Source organism: Hakea prostrata, chromosome 5, assembly GCF_041222555.1.
Source record: "Hakea prostrata isolate BN-2017 chromosome 5, UWA_Hpros_2, whole genome shotgun sequence".
NCBI lineage: Eukaryota > Viridiplantae > Streptophyta > Magnoliopsida > Proteales > Proteaceae > Hakea > Hakea prostrata.
In genome coordinates this window covers 11,214,847-11,235,714 of record NC_142604.1, presented here as the reverse complement: position 1 = coordinate 11,235,714, position 20,868 = coordinate 11,214,847, and the positions used below count along the sequence as shown (strand labels likewise).

General features: G+C 37.6%; 4 protein-coding genes across 5 annotated transcripts; all 4 read left to right on the top strand.

The window, feature by feature from the left end:
- Positions 1-3,655: 3,655 nt before the first annotated feature.
- LOC149015097 (ABC transporter C family member 3-like) lies at positions 3,656-10,664 on the top strand. 2 transcript variants are annotated; one of them, XM_089155600.1, is made up of 10 exons: positions 3,656-6,043; positions 6,267-6,353; positions 6,438-7,085; positions 7,193-7,357; positions 8,535-8,829; positions 8,937-9,145; positions 9,255-9,560; positions 9,951-10,014; positions 10,217-10,456; positions 10,564-10,664. In XM_089155600.1, exons 1-10 carry the CDS (start codon positions 3,656-3,658, stop codon positions 10,662-10,664), a joined length of 4,503 nt encoding a protein of 1,500 aa, XP_089011726.1. The 2 variants fall into 2 exon arrangements, with proteins under 2 accessions (XP_089011726.1, XP_089011725.1); XM_089155599.1 differs by having other exon boundaries at positions 10,561-10,664.
- Positions 10,665-14,688: 4,024 nt separating this feature from the next.
- Positions 14,689-15,812, top strand: LOC149015096 (polygalacturonase non-catalytic subunit AroGP3-like). The gene is made up of 2 exons (XM_089156497.1): positions 14,689-14,736; positions 14,838-15,812. Exons 1-2 carry the CDS (start codon positions 14,689-14,691, stop codon positions 15,810-15,812), a joined length of 1,023 nt encoding a protein of 340 aa, XP_089012623.1.
- A 495-nt stretch (positions 15,813-16,307) lies between these two features.
- LOC149015095 (uncharacterized) lies at positions 16,308-17,677 on the top strand. The gene has a single exon (XM_089156839.1). It carries the CDS (start codon positions 16,337-16,339, stop codon positions 17,543-17,545), a length of 1,209 nt encoding a protein of 402 aa, XP_089012965.1. The 5' UTR covers positions 16,308-16,336; the 3' UTR covers positions 17,546-17,677.
- A 474-nt stretch (positions 17,678-18,151) lies between these two features.
- Positions 18,152-20,786, top strand: LOC149015094 (putative amidase At4g34880). Its single transcript, XM_089155588.1, has 5 exons — positions 18,152-18,883; positions 19,026-19,240; positions 19,403-19,645; positions 19,735-19,933; positions 20,019-20,786. The coding sequence occupies exons 1-5, from the start codon at positions 18,323-18,325 to the stop codon at positions 20,403-20,405; spliced, it is 1,605 nt and encodes a 534-aa protein (XP_089011714.1). The 5' UTR covers positions 18,152-18,322; the 3' UTR covers positions 20,406-20,786.
- Positions 20,787-20,868: the final 82 nt, after the last annotated feature.

The window sequence follows — 20,868 nt, the reverse complement described above, 5'->3', positions numbered from 1 at the left end:
CCATACAGTTCGCATGGGTTTGAAAGTCTCAAATACGGTTTGATATAACAGAAGCGTTCAAACCAAAACGTGTGGCTCTATTTAGAGGAAATGACCACAACTTTCTTAACTTTCCTAGTAATCTGGAAATATCTGCATTCCGGATCGGGTTACGAACCAGTCAAATTCATATTTCTTAGGAGGATTCGGTTCCCTTGGCACTTCAAAATGCTCCCTCTACTCACCGATAACTTGTATTTAAGCGCTTCACCACGTTCCATCATCAAAGGAAAGCATTTTTGGCTCGTTAAAGAAGTGTGTTTTCCACCCACATTCGAGTAACAGGGTTTAGTCTGAAGCTTCAATTCATCGATGAAGGTGCTTATCTCTTTCTATGGATAATCAATGCATGATTCCTGTTTTCCTTCCATTACTTGAATTAAACAAGATTTAGGCTTTGTAATGTTGATTAACTTACTATATAAGGAGTTTTATCAGCTTCCCAATGTGCTTCCCTGGCAGTTTTGAACTGCACAGTAGGGGTGGATCTCACATGAGTCCATTGAAATTTTTATTTTTAATTTTTAAGGCTCAATTCCTTTGTATATATCTGGAACCCACTTCAGATTCAACTGTGGAAGTGGTGTAAAAACTGCCATCGGAGAACCCTAAATGTGGCAATTGAAGGTGATTCTTCTTGACTCAGGCCTCACGTTTTGAGCAGACAAGGCATGGAGATATGGAACGATGAATGATCATCGAATGCATAAGAGTGTTAATGCTATTGTTATGACTAATGGAAATAAAAACAACTATTCAGTTCATTCTTAGAGATACTGAAAGTGAATCTGTCCATATCTTTGAGATAAAGCTTAATATTAGCTCATCCTGAATAGGATGGAGTGTTTGCCTATTGATCTATTTTCTGCCTATTAATCTTATTTTTGTACGTATTTTGAGATGGTTATTTACTTTCTCTTGTTTGACAGATGCAAGAGGTGGGAGAATTACTCAATTAGAAGGATAATTTGTCCAAGTAAAAGAGAGAAATGGAAGCTGAAGACTATTTTACCAAAAGTATTAATGGTACAAAAGCCCCTTTATATGCAGCAGTAACATTCTTTAATATATTAGTGGGGGCAAAGCCATGAGAAATGGCCAGTGGAAAATTTTCAAAAAAAAGATCGCTAGGGTAAATGGAATTTTCAAGGGGGAGGGGGGGAGGCCCTTGGCCCTGGGAAAGCTGTGCGCCTACATACTGGACGAGTAATACTGGTGCATATAAAGGAGCTTTTATATCATTGATATTATTGGATGGACGCAATATCTTCTAACGTTCATAAAGGTGCATATGCATTGCTCAATTGAATACAAGGTGTTGGGATTAAATATAGCAACCACCAGTCTAGTTGCAGACTCAAGTATAAGCCCGTTGAACCAGAGATTCGATTCGGTTTAGCGAGAGATTGGTTCTTGGCCAGACGCACAGAGGTAGAGGGCACACACGCATCAGCTGCGCCACCTAAAATCCAATCATCAGGCTTAATTAAGATCATACATTCAGTGCATGCATACTACTTTGTCATGTCCTTCATTGTTGACTAGGACACATTCAATGTACATTGTTGATTGGGACAGGTCCTACGCTTCAACCCTAAGTAGGGTAAGTATAAATACCCCCATATGTGGCAAAGCAAGAGTGTGCTCTTCTAATTGCTAATCCTTATTTCTCTAAGCACTTTGTGATTCTTTACAACCCTATTATTGTTGGTGTTGCCCACAATCTGATTTAACATCAGAGGTGGCCCTTCGATCACCATGATCAACCTGCTCCGACATTTCTTTGTTTTCTAAGCAGAACTTTACCAGGTACAACCTTGACTCCAGATTAGCACAAAATCGAGCCGGTCATCCAACCAATCGGTCAGATTCAGCAGCAACACAAGGTAATCACCTCTTTAATACAGGATGTGCTTTTCCATTTTTGATTTTTTATTCTAAGTTGAAGAATTTTGAAGCAGGTTAGTTAATCTCACCAGTTTTCTTGATCAAGATCAGAATGAATACCATTTGACAGGCAGAGCGAACAAGTTCAGCAAGACTTCTCTCTCTCACACACACACGCAATCCCTAGAGCTCGAAGATCATAATTTTTCAAGTTAAAACATGGGAAGGTGCAGTGAACTGTGTTCTTTAAAAGGGCTTACTAAATTCATTCTTGTAGTCATGAACTCATGATAGTGAATAGAGTTCTCCCAAAATGAGAATGATTTTTGGAAGTTTATAATACTAGAGGATTTTTTTTCTTGGTAAGATACTGTAGGATTGAGGATTCGATGAACCTTTAAGAATATTTATCTCAAGCTTCCATTACACCTTGCTCTTTATACGTAAAAACAGCTTGCATTTGGTCATCTGGGCTCTTCTTTAATGCATGACAAACCACTTGAATATTTTGGATTGCATAGATCCTTGCACGACATGATCACAATGTTCATCACATCAACAAAAAGATATATTAGCAGTCCCATTCTTCACCCTGTGAAACGATACAGTAAAGCAAGAGAGAGAGCACACAGGAACGCTTACCTAAGCAATACTGGTCCAATGAATTTTACTGTATATGAATGGAGGTAATGCATTCGTATTTGGAATATCCACATTTGTCTGAATATCTCAAATGCTTTACATATGAGAGAATCCTACACTTGGCTAATTACTGATAGGGAACTCAGATCTATTGACTTGATTTGAACAATCAACCCAAATCCTCGAACACACATTTGGATCAAAAGGATATAGACCCACCATTTACTATTTCTTCGGAGAACCCAGATCGTGTCCTTGTACAAGAACCTAATTTTCCTATTTCTGGGGGAATTATGTGCATTTCCATGGAGGTAGGAACCATCGATATCTTTCCTATTGTTTAGAAAGTCAAGAAAACTTAATGAGGCTCTGTACGTGATTCTGCCAATATCCAAGTTCTTTGAAGAGGTGCAGGGGAAATAAATTTGTTCATTGAAGAAGATCACGAAAAAGACCTTTATCATCAATATTCCCTTCGTCAAGGTGCATCTTATCTCTCCCTCTACGTAGAGAAACTGGTAATGTGTGATTTTAGCAGGATTGAAGTTTTGTACTGTTACCTAACCTAGATGTAATATTCAAGACTACGGTTTGGGATGATCTTATAACAGCTCTTTTGGCAGTTATAGGGGATAAGAAGGGATTACAACACACACACAGACACAGATGGACTGAAAAATAAAATTGAATTTTCCCCTGATTTTGAAACATGTTTTTTTTCCTTCTTGGTAAACCTGATTTTGAAACATGTCTTGGTTTATTTCATCTCATATTTTTTTTTATCTTCTCTATTATTCATGGTCTTAGTTGACATGGGCTAAATATTGTATAATTGCAATGTCTTCCAATCTTAATTTTCTATGAGAATCTCGCCAACTCTCTTATACTTTATGTATTCTATTGGTTCATTTACAGATTCAACTACATATAAGGGGATCTTGAGACTCCAAGTCTTGGGCTTAATATTTTCAGAATACATAAGAGGAATGGTCGGTATTCGGAAATGATGCAGGAGTTTCGAAAACATATATAGGATGTTCTTGAGCTAAGTCACTCAGTTGAAAACAGGAGGAGGAAAATCACAAACATGGATACTTTTGAAGAATCAAAGAACGATATGAATATCTGGGTTTTATTTTCACAACCTTCTACAATGATTTTCCTGCATGGGCTTTCTTCGTCCTCGCATCTAATTGTTTTGTTAGTTCTATCCATTTCCTGGGCTTGCAAAAGACAAATGGTGTCTGCCCGTGAACATTCGACACCATTATTCAAGAAGCTATACTTCTCATACCACTGGTTACCTACTGTATCATGCATGGGTATATCTTTCTGTCATCTTCTGTTATGCGTGTTAAATTATATCTCTGGTTATAGAGATGGTTGGTTCGATCTGAAGATTTTTGCCGAGTTAGATTTCACATTGAGAACAGTCACTTGGTTTGTGATCTCCGTTTACTTGTTGCACATCCAATTTTCTCATTCAAATATGCAGATGTTCCCTCTTCCATTGAGGATTTGGTGGACCTTCTACTTCATAATGTGCTGTTGTTATCTTGTTATACATTTTTGCTTCCATTGGGAACACTCAGCCTCACCATTCCTTTTATGGGTCTCCGATATTTCATCCATTATCGGTAGTTTAGTCTTGTGTTATACTAGCTTGTTTGGCAAGGCGCGGGAAGATGAAGATCATCATAATATAGAACCTTTATTGAGAACCAATTCCAGTCCAAGCGATGGCGATGATACACAAGAATCAAGTGCCATTAAAGATAGTGAAAATCCTTATACTAATGCCAATCTTCTCAGTATTTTTACTTTTTCTTGGATGGGTCCTTTGCTTGCTCTTGGGTATAATAAAACACTTAACCTTGAAGATGTTCCTCAGCTTGACAACAGTGATAGGGCCAATGTCATATTTTCTCATTTTCGAAAGAAACTCGAATATGATGGTAATGACAGTGGGTTGGGTAGTCAAGTCAACATACTCAAACTGGTTAGGGCATTGATTCTCTCAACTTGGAAAGAAATGATATCGACTACTTTCCTCTCCATCTTGTGTACACTAACTTCTTTTGTTGGACCATACCTTATTGATAGCTTTGTACAGTATCTCAATAGTCATGAGCAAATAAATTACAAGGGATATTTGCTAGTATGCATCTTCTTTCTTTCAAAGCTCGGAAGGTGTTTCTCGGAGAGACACTTATTTTTTCAATTACGGAAGATGTCAATTAAGATTCGAGCTGCTTTGTTTGGAATAATCCATAAGAAGGGTCTTAGGCTTTCAAGCCAATCAAAGCAAGGACATACTAGTGGGGAGAATGTTAATTTGATGACTGTTGATGTTGAAAGGATTGGACTTTTCAGTTGGTACTTGCATAGCATATGGAAGATTCCCCTTCAAATTATTTTAGCATTATTGATCTTGTACAAGAACTTCGGACTCATTTCACTTGTAGCTTTGGTTGCCTCGATGATTTTAGTGTTGGCAAATTTACCCCTAGGAAATCTACAAGAAAAATTTCATCGGGAACTAATGGATTCAAAGGATCGACGAATGAAAGCAACAACCGAGGCTTTGAGGAATATGAGGATTCTCAAACTCCAAGGATGGGAGATGAAGTTCTTGACTAAGATTATCAACCTTAGGAATATTGAAGCAAAATGGTTGAAGAGATTACTTTATTCTTTAGCTATTAGTGCTTATTTCTACTTGTCTACTCCCATGTTTGTGTCAGTGGTTACTTTTGGGTTTTGTGTACTTATGGAAATTCCATTGGAGTCAGGGAAGATTCTATCTGCACTTACTGCAATTGAGGTCTTGCAAGGGCCCATTTATTATCTCCCAGACGTAATATCCACGGTAGTTCAAACTAAAGTTTCCCTCAATAGAATTACAACATTCCTCTGTCTTGATGATATTCATTCAAATATTATACAAAAGCCTCCAAGTGATAATGTTGAGATTGCAGTTGAAGTAACCAATGGGAATTTCTCTTGGGATCTATCTTCCCCTAGTCTCATATTAAAAGATCTTAACTTTAAAGTGTATCGTGGGATGAAAGTGGCTATTTGTGGTTCTGTTGGGTCAGGCAAGTCAAGTTTACTTTCATGCATATTGGGAGAAATGCCAAAGTTATCTGGAGCTATCACATTGAATGGTAAAAAGGCCTATGCTACGCAATCTCCATGGATACAGAGTGGTAAGATAGTAGACAACATATTATTTGGAAAGGAGATGGACATTGAGAAGTATAAGATAATCCTTGAAGCATGTTCATTAGAGAAGGACCTGGAATTGTTTGCGTTTGGCGACCAAACTATCATAGGAGAGAGGGGAATCAACTTGAGTGGTGGGCAAAAGCAACGAATCCAGATTGCGCGTGCATTATACCATAATGCTGATATATATCTATTTGATGATCCTTTTAGTGCTGTGGATGCTCACACTGGAACTCATCTATTTGAGGTAATTGCTCACCACTATTTACAAAGTTTTCTTTAGTGCACTTGAGTTGAAGTCATACATTTCTTTTCTTATATCATAATTTTAGATATAAAATATAGAGTTTGCTTTATAAATTGATAAAAGAAGAAGGAAACGATTGCAATTTGAGTATTAGCTCATCTGCATTGTTGAATGCCTAACTGATATTTAACTCTCTGCTATTTATTTATTATTTTTTTTATAGGAATGCTTGTTGGGAATTTTAGGCTCAAAAACAGTAATTTATGTTACTCATCAAGTAGAATTCTTACCTTCCGCTGATCTTATCATGGTGAGAATACACCAACTTTCTTTTGTAGCTTGAAGTTCCTCCACTTGACTAAAAAGTTATCATTCTCTTTTCCCATTTTGATAGGTCATGAGAGATGGAAGGATTGTTCAGATGGGAAAATATGAAGAACTTCTTAGTTCAGGGACTGAGTTTATGGAATTAGTGGATGCACATAAGAAAGCTTTGGCTATTCTTAATTCTATTGAATGTGGGACTTCAAATAACTTAACTACAAACAAGAAAGATGGTCATATGATATCTAGTGATAGTAACACTCAAAATGGTGAAGAAAAGGAAGCGAAAAACTGTAAAAAAGAAGATTTGGTTCAGTCCGAAGGACAACTTGTCCAAGAAGAGAAAAGAGAAAAGGGTGGAGTTGACTTTTCAGTCTATTGGAAGTATATTACTGCTACACATAAAGGGGCTTTGGTACCATTTATATTGCTCGCACAAATTCTTTTTCAGCTTTTTCTAATAATGAGTACTTATTGGATTGTATTACGCACTCCTGTTTCAAATGACATAAGACCTCATATGAGAAGATCCAGGCTTATGTTTGTTTATATGGCTTTGACCCTTGGAAGTTCCCTTTGTGTGCTTATAAGGTCAATGCTCGTTGTAATTGTTGCATATCAAACAGCCACTTCTTTTTTCAACAAAATGCATATGTGTATTTTCCGTGCTCCCATGTCATTCTTTGATGCTACTCCAAGTGGAAGGACTTTGAATCGGGTTAGTATATATGGTTAGTTATTCATTGCAATCAAATTGTATTATTTAATTTGCTTTAAAACTAAATATTATTTTAAACCTTAAACAAATCATTTCTTTGAGTACAGGCATCCTTGGATCAAAGTGCACTTGAGACCTCGATTCCACATCAAATGGAAGAATTTCTCATGTCAATCATTGGATTCCTGGGGACTATCATAGTAATGTCACAAGTTGCATGGCAAATGTTGATAGTTTTTGTTCCGATGATTGTGACATGTATTTGGTATCAGGTAATTCTATGTACACTTGCATTTTTTTTATTTAAATTTCATATTAATATCAATCCTATTTTTCTCATTGTGACAAACCATAATACAAACTTATTTTAAGCTTTGCTTAATCTGTAAATTTTGAATTTACTTTTTCACATGAAATTGGTTTGGTGGCAGGTTGCACGTATGCTTTGGTGTAAAGTTTTATAATCACCTATACTTCTTATGATAAATATTTATAGGCAATGTTAATCATATTTTCCTCATGATTATAAGTTATAATACACCACTTTTGTTTTTAAGTTTTTCTAATTAGCATTCTAGAATTGCTGTGTTCTAAGTGGAATTGAACTTATAGTAGAAAAACATACGCTTGGTGCGAAATGGATGGTTTAAAATTTATTAAAAAAATGAACATAAAGTATGCATGTCCCCGACAACTTATTTTCATGTGAATTAGTACAAAGTTTAGTCATTTTTACACCAAAAATCGTTTTGAAAAGGAAGAAAGAAAAAAAATATGTACCTAAGGTACAATCATTGTGTTTTTCATAAACATAAAATATTTTAGATTTGATTGGATAATATAAAATTGTCACATTGACAACTCCATGGGTTGGAAGTCATACTACAAAAGACATGACTAAATTATAAATCAGGTATAATTCTAATAGTTGAGTATTATATAATTTTGTTCTAGCGTTCAACTAATAAATAAAATTTATTCATATTCATAAATAATAGGGATGAAAGGAAAATGTCATTTTAGTTTTCATACTGTTATAATTATTTAGGATCATGTGGAGGGTTTCTTCATCATATTATGCATTTATAATTATTCCCTACTTTAGATTATCCTTGATCCAGTAATTGCACATTCATAAGCTTTAGGTGATGTTTGTCTGGTCAATTATTAGTCACTTAGGTATAAAAGAAGGATGGGTATGAAACTCCTAGTAATACATATAGTTCCGGACAAATATAATCGAAATAGAAAACAATAATCATTTAAAACATAAAATACAATTTGCTTTAGTTATCTTGTGATGACCATTACCAAGAAAATTTAGATAGCCCAAGTCAAGAATTTTTTTATGTAAAAAATGTATTATTTTCTTACTAACTCTACATTCGTCGCTTCTTTTTGTTGAATTTAATCGATCTCTTACTTTTTTATGGTAAATCTTATTGGTAGAAATATTACATATCAGCAGCACGAGAACTTTCAAGACTGGTTGGAATATGTCAAGCTCCACTCGTACAACATTTTACAGAATCTATTTTAGGTTCAACCACAATTAGATGTTTTAATCAAGAAGAGAGGTTCATAAACACAAATCTTAAACTGGTGGATGCATATTCTCGACCCAAATTTTATTTCTCTAGTGCAATGGAGTGGCTATGCTTTCGTATGGATATGCTAGCAACCATCACATATGCTATCTTTCTGCTTTTCTTGACTTCAATGCCAAAGGGAGTCCTCACACCTGGTAAATTTTAAATTTTAAATCTTATACATACATTTTTTTTTAATAAAACATTTTGGTTGCTCTTATATAAAGAATGTGAATTTGAATTTTTTTTGTTTGTATTGAAGGTATTGCGGGTGTAGCAGTCACATATGGACTTGGTTTTAGCATGCAGGAGGTCATTTGGGTTTTTTCCAATCTTGAAAACAAAATTATATCTGTTGAGCGAATACTACAATACACTTGCATTCCCAGCGAACCACCACTATCGATAGAAGAAAATCGGCCAAGTCAAGAATGGCCATCACACGGGAATATCGATATTGTTGACCTAAAAGTGATGCCCATAACCTCATTCATTTTTAGTATGGAATACATTTTAAGGACTAAATACTTCCAAGCAGTTCTGTTAAGTTTCATAATTAAATTACTTAACATGTATATAGGTTCAATATGCTCCTCACCTACCACTAGTTTTACGAGGCCTCACGTGCACTTTTCATGGAGGGACGAAGATTGGCATAGTTGGGCGAACAGGAAGTGGTAAATCAACTCTCATTCAGGTTTTATTCCGTATGCTTGAACCCACAACTGGTCAAATTCGAATAGATGACATCGACATCTCTAAGATTGGCCTCCATGACTTGCGATCAAAACTAAGCATTATTCCGCAAGATCCCACAATGTTTGAAGGAACTTTAAGAAATAATCTTGATCCACTTGAAGAGTATTCTGATGAACAAATTTGGGAGGTAAGCAATATTTTATTTTATAAATAATCACTGATTAGTGCAAAAATATCATGGATATCTCTTTTGCTTACTAATTATTCACATATAAAACAAACATATCACAATTGATTGATTCGGTAATCTACCTGATGATTATTTTAGTTCAACTTTTAAAATCCTTTATGATAAGATATTGAAATTTATCATTGTATTGATTGCACTATTTTGTATAATTCATTCTTTATAGTTATGATACAGTAAAGGCAATATTTCTATTGCTTTATGTTTTCATTTCCATTTGGCAACCCAATTCATTTCATCTTTTCTTAGTTCATCTTTGCTGTACATTTATGCCGAACTCTTAAACAGTCTAGCTAATACTACATTGATATGGAATTTTGGTTGTTTTAGGCACTAGATAGATGCCAACTTAGTAGTGAAGTTAGAAACAAGGAAGGGAAGCTTTACTCTGCAGGTTGGTTTCCTGGCTTATTCTACCTATACAAAAATTTCTCAATATCAGTTAATTTGCATATTGTTGGATGATATATCAAATTTGTGATAAAGAATCTGACCTCCTTATCCTCAACCTAATTTTGGCAAGATGTATACAGGAGAAATTGAATGAAAGTAAATTTTTTAATAGACTGATGCATTTTGTGTGGTGTTTTTCATAGTGACTGAGAATGGAGAAAATTGGAGCGTGGGTCAAAGACAGCTAGTATGTTTAGGGCGAATATTACTTAAGAAAAGTAAAGTGATAGTACTTGATGAAGCTACTGCATCTGTGGACACTGCAACTGACTATCTAATTAAAAAAACACTTAATCAAGAATTCTCAGGATCTACTATCATTACAGTGGCACATAGGATAACATCAATTCTTGATACTGATAAAGTTCTTCTTCTCGATAATGGTTAGTATAGATGGTCATGGGTACACCACAAGCAAATGGGGTTCTTCTCATGTTTTTTTTGACATATTTAGTCTAATTGGATTCATTTGTTTTCTTGTTTTAAGCAGGGCTCATAGTGGAGTATGATTCCCCTACCAAATTGTTAGAGATCCCGTCTTCAACATTTGCAAAGCTTGTCAAGGAATATACCCAAAGATTCAGTTCTTAGTTTTCAAAATAATTGAATTTTGAATACTTAAAGGAGATAGTAAGAATGTAAAATGCAGAAACTACAGAGAAGTGAAGTGCATGCATTTCTATTTGCATAAAACAAAGAATATTTGGAGATCAATGTAACCATTTGACTTAATAGTTGCAGTCCACTTAAATGCTGGGGTTAGAAAAAAAAAAATTTAGTGAATGGTTAAAAAAAAGGAAAGATGAGAAGGCGAATAAGAGAAAACTTTTCCGTATGCATGTCTATTTGCCTTGGGAGATGTTTTTATAGTCCAACAAAACCTGTAGACTACCACAAATATCCATCATATGATTTATTGAATAAAGTTGAAATTTTTTCCTGAATCTAGGTGCTTCTTCTGTCTTCTATCTTAGATGGTGAATGGCAATGTTGTAAGTTTCCAGGATGAATTGTTCTGAAGAGTATATTAATGTATATATGTAAGATTACACGTGAAGGGTACAATAGTAATAATTCAAACTCTAATGCAAAAGCTTTGTAATACCCATAGTACAAACTCAAGCTACCATCAATAAGATTGAGTTTGAAACATAAAAAATGAAAATAGGAAGTAGGTAGCGCCTTGGCAAGCACATAAGCAAGCTTCTCTACCATAGAGATGAAACGACCTAGAAGATCGCCATGAGAGACCTTATCACGTACAAAATGAAAGTCGATCTTATTGGCTATTGCTACGGAGAACCCAAAAAGACGGCTTGAGTGCCATGAGGTAAAGTGACGAGACCGCCCAAAGGAGGCTGGTGTTGTAACTTAATGCATGTCTACCATATATAATACATTTGTTAGAGTCTATGATCATATTTGCATCACCATCATACATTATTTCATTATAATTTTATTGCATATAAATGTGTGCGACTATTGCATGATGTATGATTATGTTGACCTCATTGAGTTTTATTGAACTCATTTCTTTATATGTATTTTCTCTTAGATTTTATTGCAGGTTATAGGGACTCCTTTTATCTGGAGAGTCCGACGCCGAATGAATCCTACGAGAGACTGAGGACTCAGCCGGCGGGAGAGAACATGGAGGTACATCAAGAGTCTTGTCCATGCTAAGACTGTGCTTATGGAGTCTAGCCTTTCTGAGGTTGTGGAGATATCCTGGAGAGAGTAGTTGCATTAGTTTATATAGTTATGTTCCTTATCTATTTATTAGGTAGGGACACTAGTTATACTCTCAATTCTTTCATCGATAACATTTAGACTTCCGTTGTTGAACACTTTCTTTCTTTTATACTTTGACTTTAATTTTGATTATGGATTAAGGGTTACTATAGTAACAATTTAATACTTTGATATTTAAATACACTATTTCCCTTTTTGCTCTTTGATTATGTTATGTGGTATTATATTGTTACGGATTGGTCGTGAACCTGATCTTGTATGATTATCACCCCCACGAGTATTCGAGTGAGTCCGAATCAGGCTGAGTGGGGTGTAACACTAGTAAATTGAGCCCCATATCAGTAATATGGTGATGCTTCCTCTCAGCCACACCATTCTAGGCTGACATAAGACAATGGACGATGAATCCCACAAGTAGACAAAAATCGAGATAAAAACCTCTATATTCTCCTCCCAAGTCAAACTGAAACTCAGGAGGACGAACTACAGATCTATCTACATAACCAAACAAATCAACACCTCGTAGAAGAACAGGGAACTGTGATTGCCAAACCAGATAATTTCTAGGCTTGAGTTTGATCGAAAGAAATGGTGAATATTCAAGTTTGTCAAAGAAGATGACACACAAGAGTGGACGGAATCTAAAATGAATCTGAGGTTTCAGAAGCCATTAGTGCAACAATCAAACTAAAAAAAGCTGAGAAACCAAAGATTATATGCAAGAAACCAAGTCTAAGATGAATCGCACGTCAAACTGGAGTTTCAAATCTAAGATGAATCGAATTTTATTTGTAGAAAACACCAGATCCGTTGTGCGAAAGAAAATGAGAAGAAAGCCAGAAAATAAGGTCAACAATGCCAAGAAACGACACCAAGAACCAAGAGACACTATTCCGAAAGTGCAAAGAAGAACTAGAGAAAAAGAGAGAACGCAGGGAAGCAACCTAGTTAGGAATGGAACCTACTCAATGATACCATGTTGTAGTTCTCTAGAATGAATTATTCTGAAGAGTATGTTGGGCCTGTTTGGTTACATGACTCTAGAGATTTCAAATATCTAGATATTTTAAATCTATAGATTTCAAATCTATAGAGTCATAATTCATAAAATTAACTGTTTGGTGAACTTGAATATGTGGAATGAAATTGTGAATTCATTCTGAAAAAATATTTGGTCGATGTGATGTTTGTGGATGCACAAATGTTTGGCACTTTTATAGTATGGGGTAAAATCTCACCCCATACCAAAATATCTACGAACTCACGTTTTTAGAGTAAAAAGATGAATATCTAGATTTCATGAATTTATAGATTTTCACAACCAAACGGATATAAATCTTGCATTTATAAATCTATAGATTTGAAATATCTTGATTCATGTAACCAAACAGACCCAATGTATATAAGATTACATGTGATGGGTACAATAGTAATAACTCACTCTTTAATACAAAAACTATGTAATACCCATAGTACCCTTAATAGGCAATGGCTCAAGGTCTAAGGTTGTGACTTGAGTAGGTCAAATGAACAAATGAAGTCCTTGGTTCAATCTAGGGTTTGTTTTTTTTCTTTTCCCGGTACCTGAGGTTTTCATCCGGGCTAGCTTGCGCGCACCTTGATTACATCCTCAGGGGGGGTGCTTGTCGTCCGCAAGGGTCGAACCCATGACCTCTCCACTGAGAAGTATGGATTTTACCACTCTACATGATTAAATCTAGTTTTTTTTTTTGAAAACTGAGATTCATCCAGGCCAGCTTGCGTGCACCTTGATTACATCCTCAGAGGGGAGACAATGTTTGCAAGGGTCGAACCTACAACCTCTGATTACATCCTCAGAGGGGAGACGATGTCTGCAAGGGTCGAACCTACAACCTCTTCACTAAGAAGCATGGATCTTTACCACTCTACATACCGTGCATTGGCCAAGGACCAGAGGCCTATTGGCCTAGGAGATGGGAGGGGGGGGAAGAGGGTTGTGGAAGAAATGAAAATAAAGGTTCAAACCCAAGACATCTTTCAGTACTGTGTCAGAAACACATTCATACTAGGCACTAATCTAGAATTACCCTTTATATGCCTGCAAGGGAAAAAGAATTTTTCGCCATAAAATGCTTTCAAAGAAAATTTCATGCGACTCCATTAGACATGTATACCAAAATCTCCATGAATAGCAAGTGGGTCATCTTTTTTAAGCTTAAACTGTCTGAATTTTCCTCCGCTCAAAGTTTAGAGACATGCCTTCTGGGATTTGGCAGACTAAAAATTGGTTCACATACTAACAATTTATCTTTTTCTAGATGTAAGGTCATTTTGACCTGAAAAAACGAATGGTTCATATTCTTCACCGAAACAAAAAAGCTGTCTTGTTAATTAAATTACATAAAACATGATATATCAGCTTTTTCGTTCATGTGTTTTTGAAGATCTCTTAAATCTATTTTGGAAGAACTAATATCTGTAATTTTGTGTTGACGATCTACCCAAAAAAAAAAAAAAAAGAAGTTTGTGTTAACGATACCCGTTAAACTAGAACCATGAAAACTACCTCTGAAGTGCTTGAGCGCGGGAATTTAAATGATAACCAAGGTTCAAAATCCACGTTTCGATTTTGAGAAGGATCATTGCCCAAAAATCTTTTTGGATCGGATCAATATTATAAGTCGCTGTCAAGGTTAGAAAGTAGAAAACCTCTCCCCTACAGAGTTACCTAACCCTTGATTTCACACCGTCCATGGAGTTTACACATCTTCATATGGAATGTTTCTCTCATTATAAATTCAAACACTCTCTCTGCAACAAACCAAACTCATAACCACAAGAGCAAACCCCCATTCATATCCTTCTCTATTTCAATCCCACCATGACTACTCCCCTTCTCTTGGTTGTTCTGATAGCAGTACATTTCACTGTAAGAACTTCTCCTTCCGCATTATACATTCGTTCAATTTGAATGTTTCTTCTTGTTAGTTAAGTTCTACTTGATTGTTTTTTTCCCCCCTTAAATTTCAGGGTCCCCAAGCTTTAAATATCTTCTCACAATATTGGGAGCAACATATTGGTCTTCCATTGCCTCCAGATAGGTTGATTGCAAAGGCTTCTCCATTAAACCTCCATCAAGAAATAGTTTTTAAGAAACTTATGGAGAAAAATGAATTGTCTTTTCACTTGCGTTCATTTTGTAAGGTAGCTAATATTGCTTGTTCTACAAATATACTAGTGAAGAAGATAATTGATGAGACAATGCTGCCTCCAATAGCCCAATGGAATGCTTACATAATGGTTTATGAACACAGCCCAAATGACACAACCTTGTCGCTTTCCAGCCATGAGGGAATGCCCTTTTTTCAACAATCAATGGTGAAAGAGGGAAGTTTTATGTTTATCCCTGATCTAGGAGACCCCATGTCATTTAGATCATTCCTACCGCGATCTATTGCATCAAAAATTCCATTTTCATCAGCTCATATTGATAAACTAAAGAAGCTTTTTGGCGTGATAGATGATGCAAACATGAATAAGTACATAGAAGACACCCTCAAGATATGTGAAAGGAGTTCCATTCAAGATAGAAAGAATACTTGTGTGACTTCTGCCGAGGATCTCACTGATTTTGTTGCAGAAAATATAGGGCAACATGTACGTGCATGGAGTACTGAGAGTGCTGAAGGATCTTATCAGAACGTTACAATAAAAGCTGTGGAACTCCTGCATGGAAATCTCTCTGATCCACCAGTCACATGTCATAGTCAACCATTTCCATTTCAAGTATATCACTGTCACATATTTCAAAAGGTGAAAGCTTACATAGTCAACATACAAGTTAGGAAGAAAATGAATCGTGTGATCATGATATGCCACTATGATACATCAACTTGGGACCCAAACCATCTTTCTTTTAAGCTTTTAGGTTCTGGCCCAGGCTTAATTGAAGTGTGTCATTGGATAAATGAGAATGGGGTCGTTTTTACAAAGTCTCTAGGTTGAGCAGCACTTGAAGTGATAATTTTCTTCCAATTAATTCACTTGTTTGTTTAATATGTTACTGTTTATGCCATTGGAATGATGAATAATAGTTAACTATTTTGGTTTTCTATTACATTATTCAACTTTTCAAGTATGACTTATAAAATAATCATACTTGGGAAACCAAGTTTTGTTTGTCAATGCATGGCTACATAGTTATTGAATTGGTTAGGCCTACTTCATTCCCACAAAAAGTATAGTTTGAACTGCCCCATATTCTGCCATGCTATAATGTTGGAAGGCAATAAAAAAATGAAACCAGCATGAAATGCGCAGACCAAATCCAATATGACATCAAGGCTTGACTCTTCAATTAATCCTATTGGTTCAGTTCCTGTCATGAAATACTGAATCCTTCATCTCTCAACTGCTCCTACTTGGATTGCAGATCAGAGCATGAGCTCCTTATCTATTTAAACATCTAACACCCTTGCCATATCCATCAGAACACGAGACAGCAGAAATTTGTACTCAATATTACAGACATGAAGACCTTCTTCCTACCTCTTCTTCTCATCCTCCTTTCATCATCATCATCGTCTGTCTTCCTTGCTCATGCAGTGTCTCCAGCTGGAACAATTGAGAGGACTATAAAGCAACAAATCCTCGCAAGCCTTCCTCCTGAGCATGCTGGAACAACCCCAACAGCAGCAGCAACACCACCTGGTTCATCTCAACTATTCTTGATCTCCCCTTCTGGGAAATACACCGCCTTCCTCCTTCGCCGACCAACTATGCTTGGTGCCGGAGGTTTCGGGAATGAATTCTGCTACATTCAAGTTCAGGAAGCAGGACAAAGTGTGTGGGAATCTGATTGTGCTCCAGTGAGTAGTGAAAACACCTGCAGCTTAGTGTTTGATGATTCAGGTCTCGAGGTTTTCGATGGAAGCAATTCAATGTGGAACACAGATGCAAATGCTGACAACTTTCTGGAGACTCTGGAGTTGGTAGACAGTGGTGACATGCGGTTGAGGGACAAAGATGGGAACTTGGCATGGAGGGCTAGCGATAACCCGCAGGCTAACCAGAATTGTGGCTCCATGGGTTCTCCTGGTTTGGCTCCTGAAACTCCTCCATTTGCTAAACCTATTCAGAATAATGCTCCATTTGGGCAGCCCGCGCCCGTCCAACAACCCCAACTACCTGCAGTCCCAGTAGCACTGGGACCTGCCGGCAGTGTTGATCTGAGCGCGGGAGGAGTAGGGGCTCCTCTGGTGCAGCCACCACAAGGACAACTGGGTGATCAAGAACTGCCTCAACCGGGCGTGGGAGGAGTTGGGGCTCCTGTGGTACAGCCACCACAGGGACAACTGGGTGATCAAGAACTGCCTCAACCGGGCGTGGGGGGAGTTGGGGCTCCTCTGGTACAACCACCACAGGGACAACTGGGTGATCAAGAACTGCCTCAACCGGGCGTGGGAGGAGTTGGGGCTCCACAAGGACAAGTGGCAGATCAAGAACTGCCTCAAACTCCAGTTGGCTATAACCAGCCACCCATTTCAGGATCATTTAACCAGCCATTCTCATCTGTCAACAAACCACAGCCTTTTGGTGGGAGTTCTAGTTACCAACAACAACCCCTAGTGGACAACAATCCATTTGACAGTGGGTCAACAAGAAATTTGCCATTCAAGCTTGGGGCTGCTTTGGTTTCTATTACCACTCTGACGGTTTATTATGTTTTCCTTCTGTGAGGCCTTCTGTTCAACTGGGCTGGATTTCAGCAGCAGTAATTGTGTGTAGCTGCTTATTGATCCTTGGGGCATTTAATTTCTTTCTGGTTCTCTTGCTAGTACCATTCTTCATTAGTTTCTGCTAAGGCAAGGTAGGGGGGGGGGGGGAAGATTTGAAAAGGGTGGTGTAATTTGTTTTGGGGGAATGATGCAAATCATGCATGCAATGGAAATGTTAATGGATTTTTGATTTTGTTAGTTCTCATATTGTATTGGAAGTGGACTTGGCACAGTCCTAATTTTCTTTAAAATGATTTTATATGTGAGATAAGGACCTGTGGGCTGTCAGCTGTGGTTGTAGACATCTGCAGCCAGGAAATGAAAAATGAAAAAAACAAAAGAAGGGTCTCTGTCTTGGAACATCAATATTCTGGGATGATCGTATCGAATGACTTCTCAACAGAATGCCATATGGATGGTAGCAATCAGACTCGAGGATTATGAAGCCACTGCTAGCTTTATGAAGAGAAAAAGTTTTATGAAGCCAAAGCTCGCTTTCACAAAAGGACAAGAGGATTTTAAAAAACTTCATTGACCCTGATTTGAAAATTAGCAGAAATCTGGGTTCTGTCTGGTGAACAGTGAACTTGGTATCGATCTCTTACTATAATAATAAGCAACAAGCATTTCTTCTGAAACTCTTCCTTGATTTCTACGAATTTACATATTATATGATATCCTTTAAACACCAAAAATGGTTCATCTCCCGTCTTTGAGTCTTGATTTTGTTCAAGAGTAATGGCGTTCCATGCCCATCCCCACTTCATAGTTCTACAACTTTTAATTTCCCTACAAGTTCTGATCTCTGCTAACCTCATCTCCAATCTTCGATGCCATGGCTTCTCTATTAAGGAAGCCAGCGTGAACGATATCCACCAAGCCTTTAAAGAGAACAAACTCACCTCAAGGAAGCTAGTGGAGTTGTACCTGGAAGAGATTGAAAAGCTGAATCCAACACTCCGAGCAGTAATAGAGGTGAATCCTGATGCACTGGATCATGCCGACAAGGCCGATCTGGAGAGAAGAAGCATCAATAGAGACGGTGATCGATCCTCCTTATCTGGCCTGCACGGCATTCCGATCCTAATCAAAGATAACATAGCTACCAAGGACAAGCTCAACACCACTCTCGGATCGTTTGCGCTGCTGGGCTCCGTCGTCCCTCGCGATGCCGGCGTTGTTGAGAAGCTTAGAAGTGCCGGAGCCATCATCTTGGGTAAGGCCAGCCTTAGCGAGTGGTGCAACTTCCGATCTCACTCTCCGATCATTGGGTGGTGCGCCAGATCTGGTCAGGGTAAAGTAAGTGATTTCGACTTCACACCTGCAACTACTCAAACCTAGGGTTTCAAAATTTCCTAATTTCCTCTACTATTTTTTTAGTAATCATTTAGTCTGAAATGGGTGAATCGGGGTTGCGTTTTCTGAAATTTGGGAATTGCAGAACCCTTACAATTTATCGAACATGACGTGTGCATCAAGCACCGGATCGGCGATAGCTGTGGCGGCGAATATGGTGGCGGTGTCGCTCGGAACAGAGACAGACGGTTCGATCATCTGTCCGGCCGATTTCAACGGCGTTGTTGGATTTAAACCCACCGTCGGTCTTACCAGCCGTGCCGGCGTCGTCATCATATCTCCTCGTCAAGATACAATTGGGTAGGTGACTCTTCAACTTCTCCCACTTATCTTATATTATGATTTATCAGCCCGGTCTGGTTGAACCCATTTCGATCCAGTCAATTTGGTTTCTTTGTCGGTTTGTAATTGAATAATGAAGGCATTTAATTCTGGAATTTCTAAACTGGGTTGTCAAAAAAGACCCATCTGCAGAACAGTATCAGATGCAGTTTATGTGTTAGACGAGATCGTTGGGTTTGATCCCAGAGATGCCGAGGCTACCAGAGCTGCTGAGAAGTACATACCAAGAGATGGTTACAAGCAATTTCTGAAGGCAGATGGGCTTCAAGGAAAGAGACTGGGAATTGTGAGGAAGCCATTCTTTAATTTCCCCAAAGGATCAGTTCTTGCCCAAGCTTTTGATCACCACTTCAACACATTAAGGTAACACAACATCATTGATAATTGGAAAATTATGATACAAATAGAGATCGAAGTAGCTAATTATGCTCAAACTCTATACATGGATCAAGGGAAAGAGGTGCCATTTTAGTAGATAATCTTGAAATTGCCAACTTAAGCTCCATATTGGATCACTCTCGAAGTGGGGAACAGATGACAATGCTGGCTGAGTTCAAGCTTGCTCTCAATTCTTACTTGTCAGACCTGCTATCATCTCCAGTGAGATCCCTTGCTGATATAATTGCATTCAATGAAAATCATCCAGATGAGGTGAGTTCTGGCTTGGTCAAAACTGCTTGTCCTGGGTTTGATTAAGTGACAGTACTAAGAGTCTTCTGTCTATACTTGTTTGCAGGAAAGGATGAAGGAGCTTGGTCAGGAGAAACTTTTACAGTCTCAAAACACTACTGGAATCAACCAGGAAGTGAGAAATGCAATTGAGAACATGGAGAGACTGTCAAGAGATGGGTTTGAGAGATTGATGTTGGAAAACCAACTGGATGCATTGGTGACTCCAAGAGCAAGTGCTTCTGCTGTCTTTGCAATTGGTGGGTACCCAGCAATCAGTGTCCCAGCAGGATATGGGAGCGATGGAGTTCCATTTGGGATCTGTTTTGGAGGTCTGCGTGGTTCGGAACCTCAACTCATTGAGATTGCTTATGCTTTTGAGCAAGCCACAAAGATCAGGAAGCCTCCCTCCTTGACTGATTTTTATGAGGCAAGTAATTGTTCAGATTTGTGATTTGGGTTCAGATGTTGACAATGTTGGTGTAGTTGTATAAAATAGCAGCTGTTGTTTCACAACTTATTGAGATTGCTTATGCTTTTGAGCAAGCCACAAAGATCAGGAAGCCTCCCTCCTTGACTGACTTATAATGCAAGTACGCTTTCAGATTTGTGATTTCTGTTCAGATGCTAGCAATGTTGGTATAAAATATAGCTGATGTTTTTCAATTTCCATCTTGTGATGTTTTGGTGTAAACTGATACGTGCTTGCTGACATGGGCTTGTAGGAGTTGTAGTTCTATTCAGTTCTCACCAGTGCTAGAAGAAGAGGTAAAAAATTGGTGACCCTGCTTTATTCAGTGATTATGTATTTCAAATAGTGTAGATGGTTGGAATTTGATTAAAACAGGAGCATTTTTATGGGGCTAAAGATATTGATATTTTCAACCCTTCACTTATTTGAATTATGTTCTACCTAC

Bases quoted from the DNA above. Each gene is read 5' to 3' on its own strand.
- LOC149015096 (XM_089156497.1), top strand. From the start codon at position 14,689: ATGACTACTCCCCTTCTCTTGGTTGTTCTGATAGCAGTACATTTCACT. The intron at 14,737-14,837 runs GTAAGAACTTCT...CTTAAATTTCAG, and splicing joins TGATAGCAGTACATTTCACT to GGTCCCCAAGCTTTAAATAT.
- LOC149015097 (XM_089155599.1), top strand. From the start codon at position 3,656: ATGGATACTTTTGAAGAATCAAAGAACGATATGAATATCTGGGTTTTA. The intron at 7,086-7,192 runs GTTAGTATATAT...CTTTGAGTACAG, and splicing joins GTGGAAGGACTTTGAATCGG to GCATCCTTGGATCAAAGTGC. The intron at 9,561-9,950 runs GTAAGCAATATT...TGGTTGTTTTAG, and splicing joins CTGATGAACAAATTTGGGAG to GCACTAGATAGATGCCAACT.
- LOC149015095 (XM_089156839.1), top strand. From the start codon at position 16,337: ATGAAGACCTTCTTCCTACCTCTTCTTCTCATCCTCCTTTCATCATCA.
- LOC149015094 (XM_089155588.1), top strand. From the start codon at position 18,323: ATGGCGTTCCATGCCCATCCCCACTTCATAGTTCTACAACTTTTAATT. The intron at 18,884-19,025 runs GTAAGTGATTTC...TGGGAATTGCAG, and splicing joins CCAGATCTGGTCAGGGTAAA to AACCCTTACAATTTATCGAA. The intron at 19,241-19,402 runs GTAGGTGACTCT...TTGTCAAAAAAG, and splicing joins CCTCGTCAAGATACAATTGG to ACCCATCTGCAGAACAGTAT.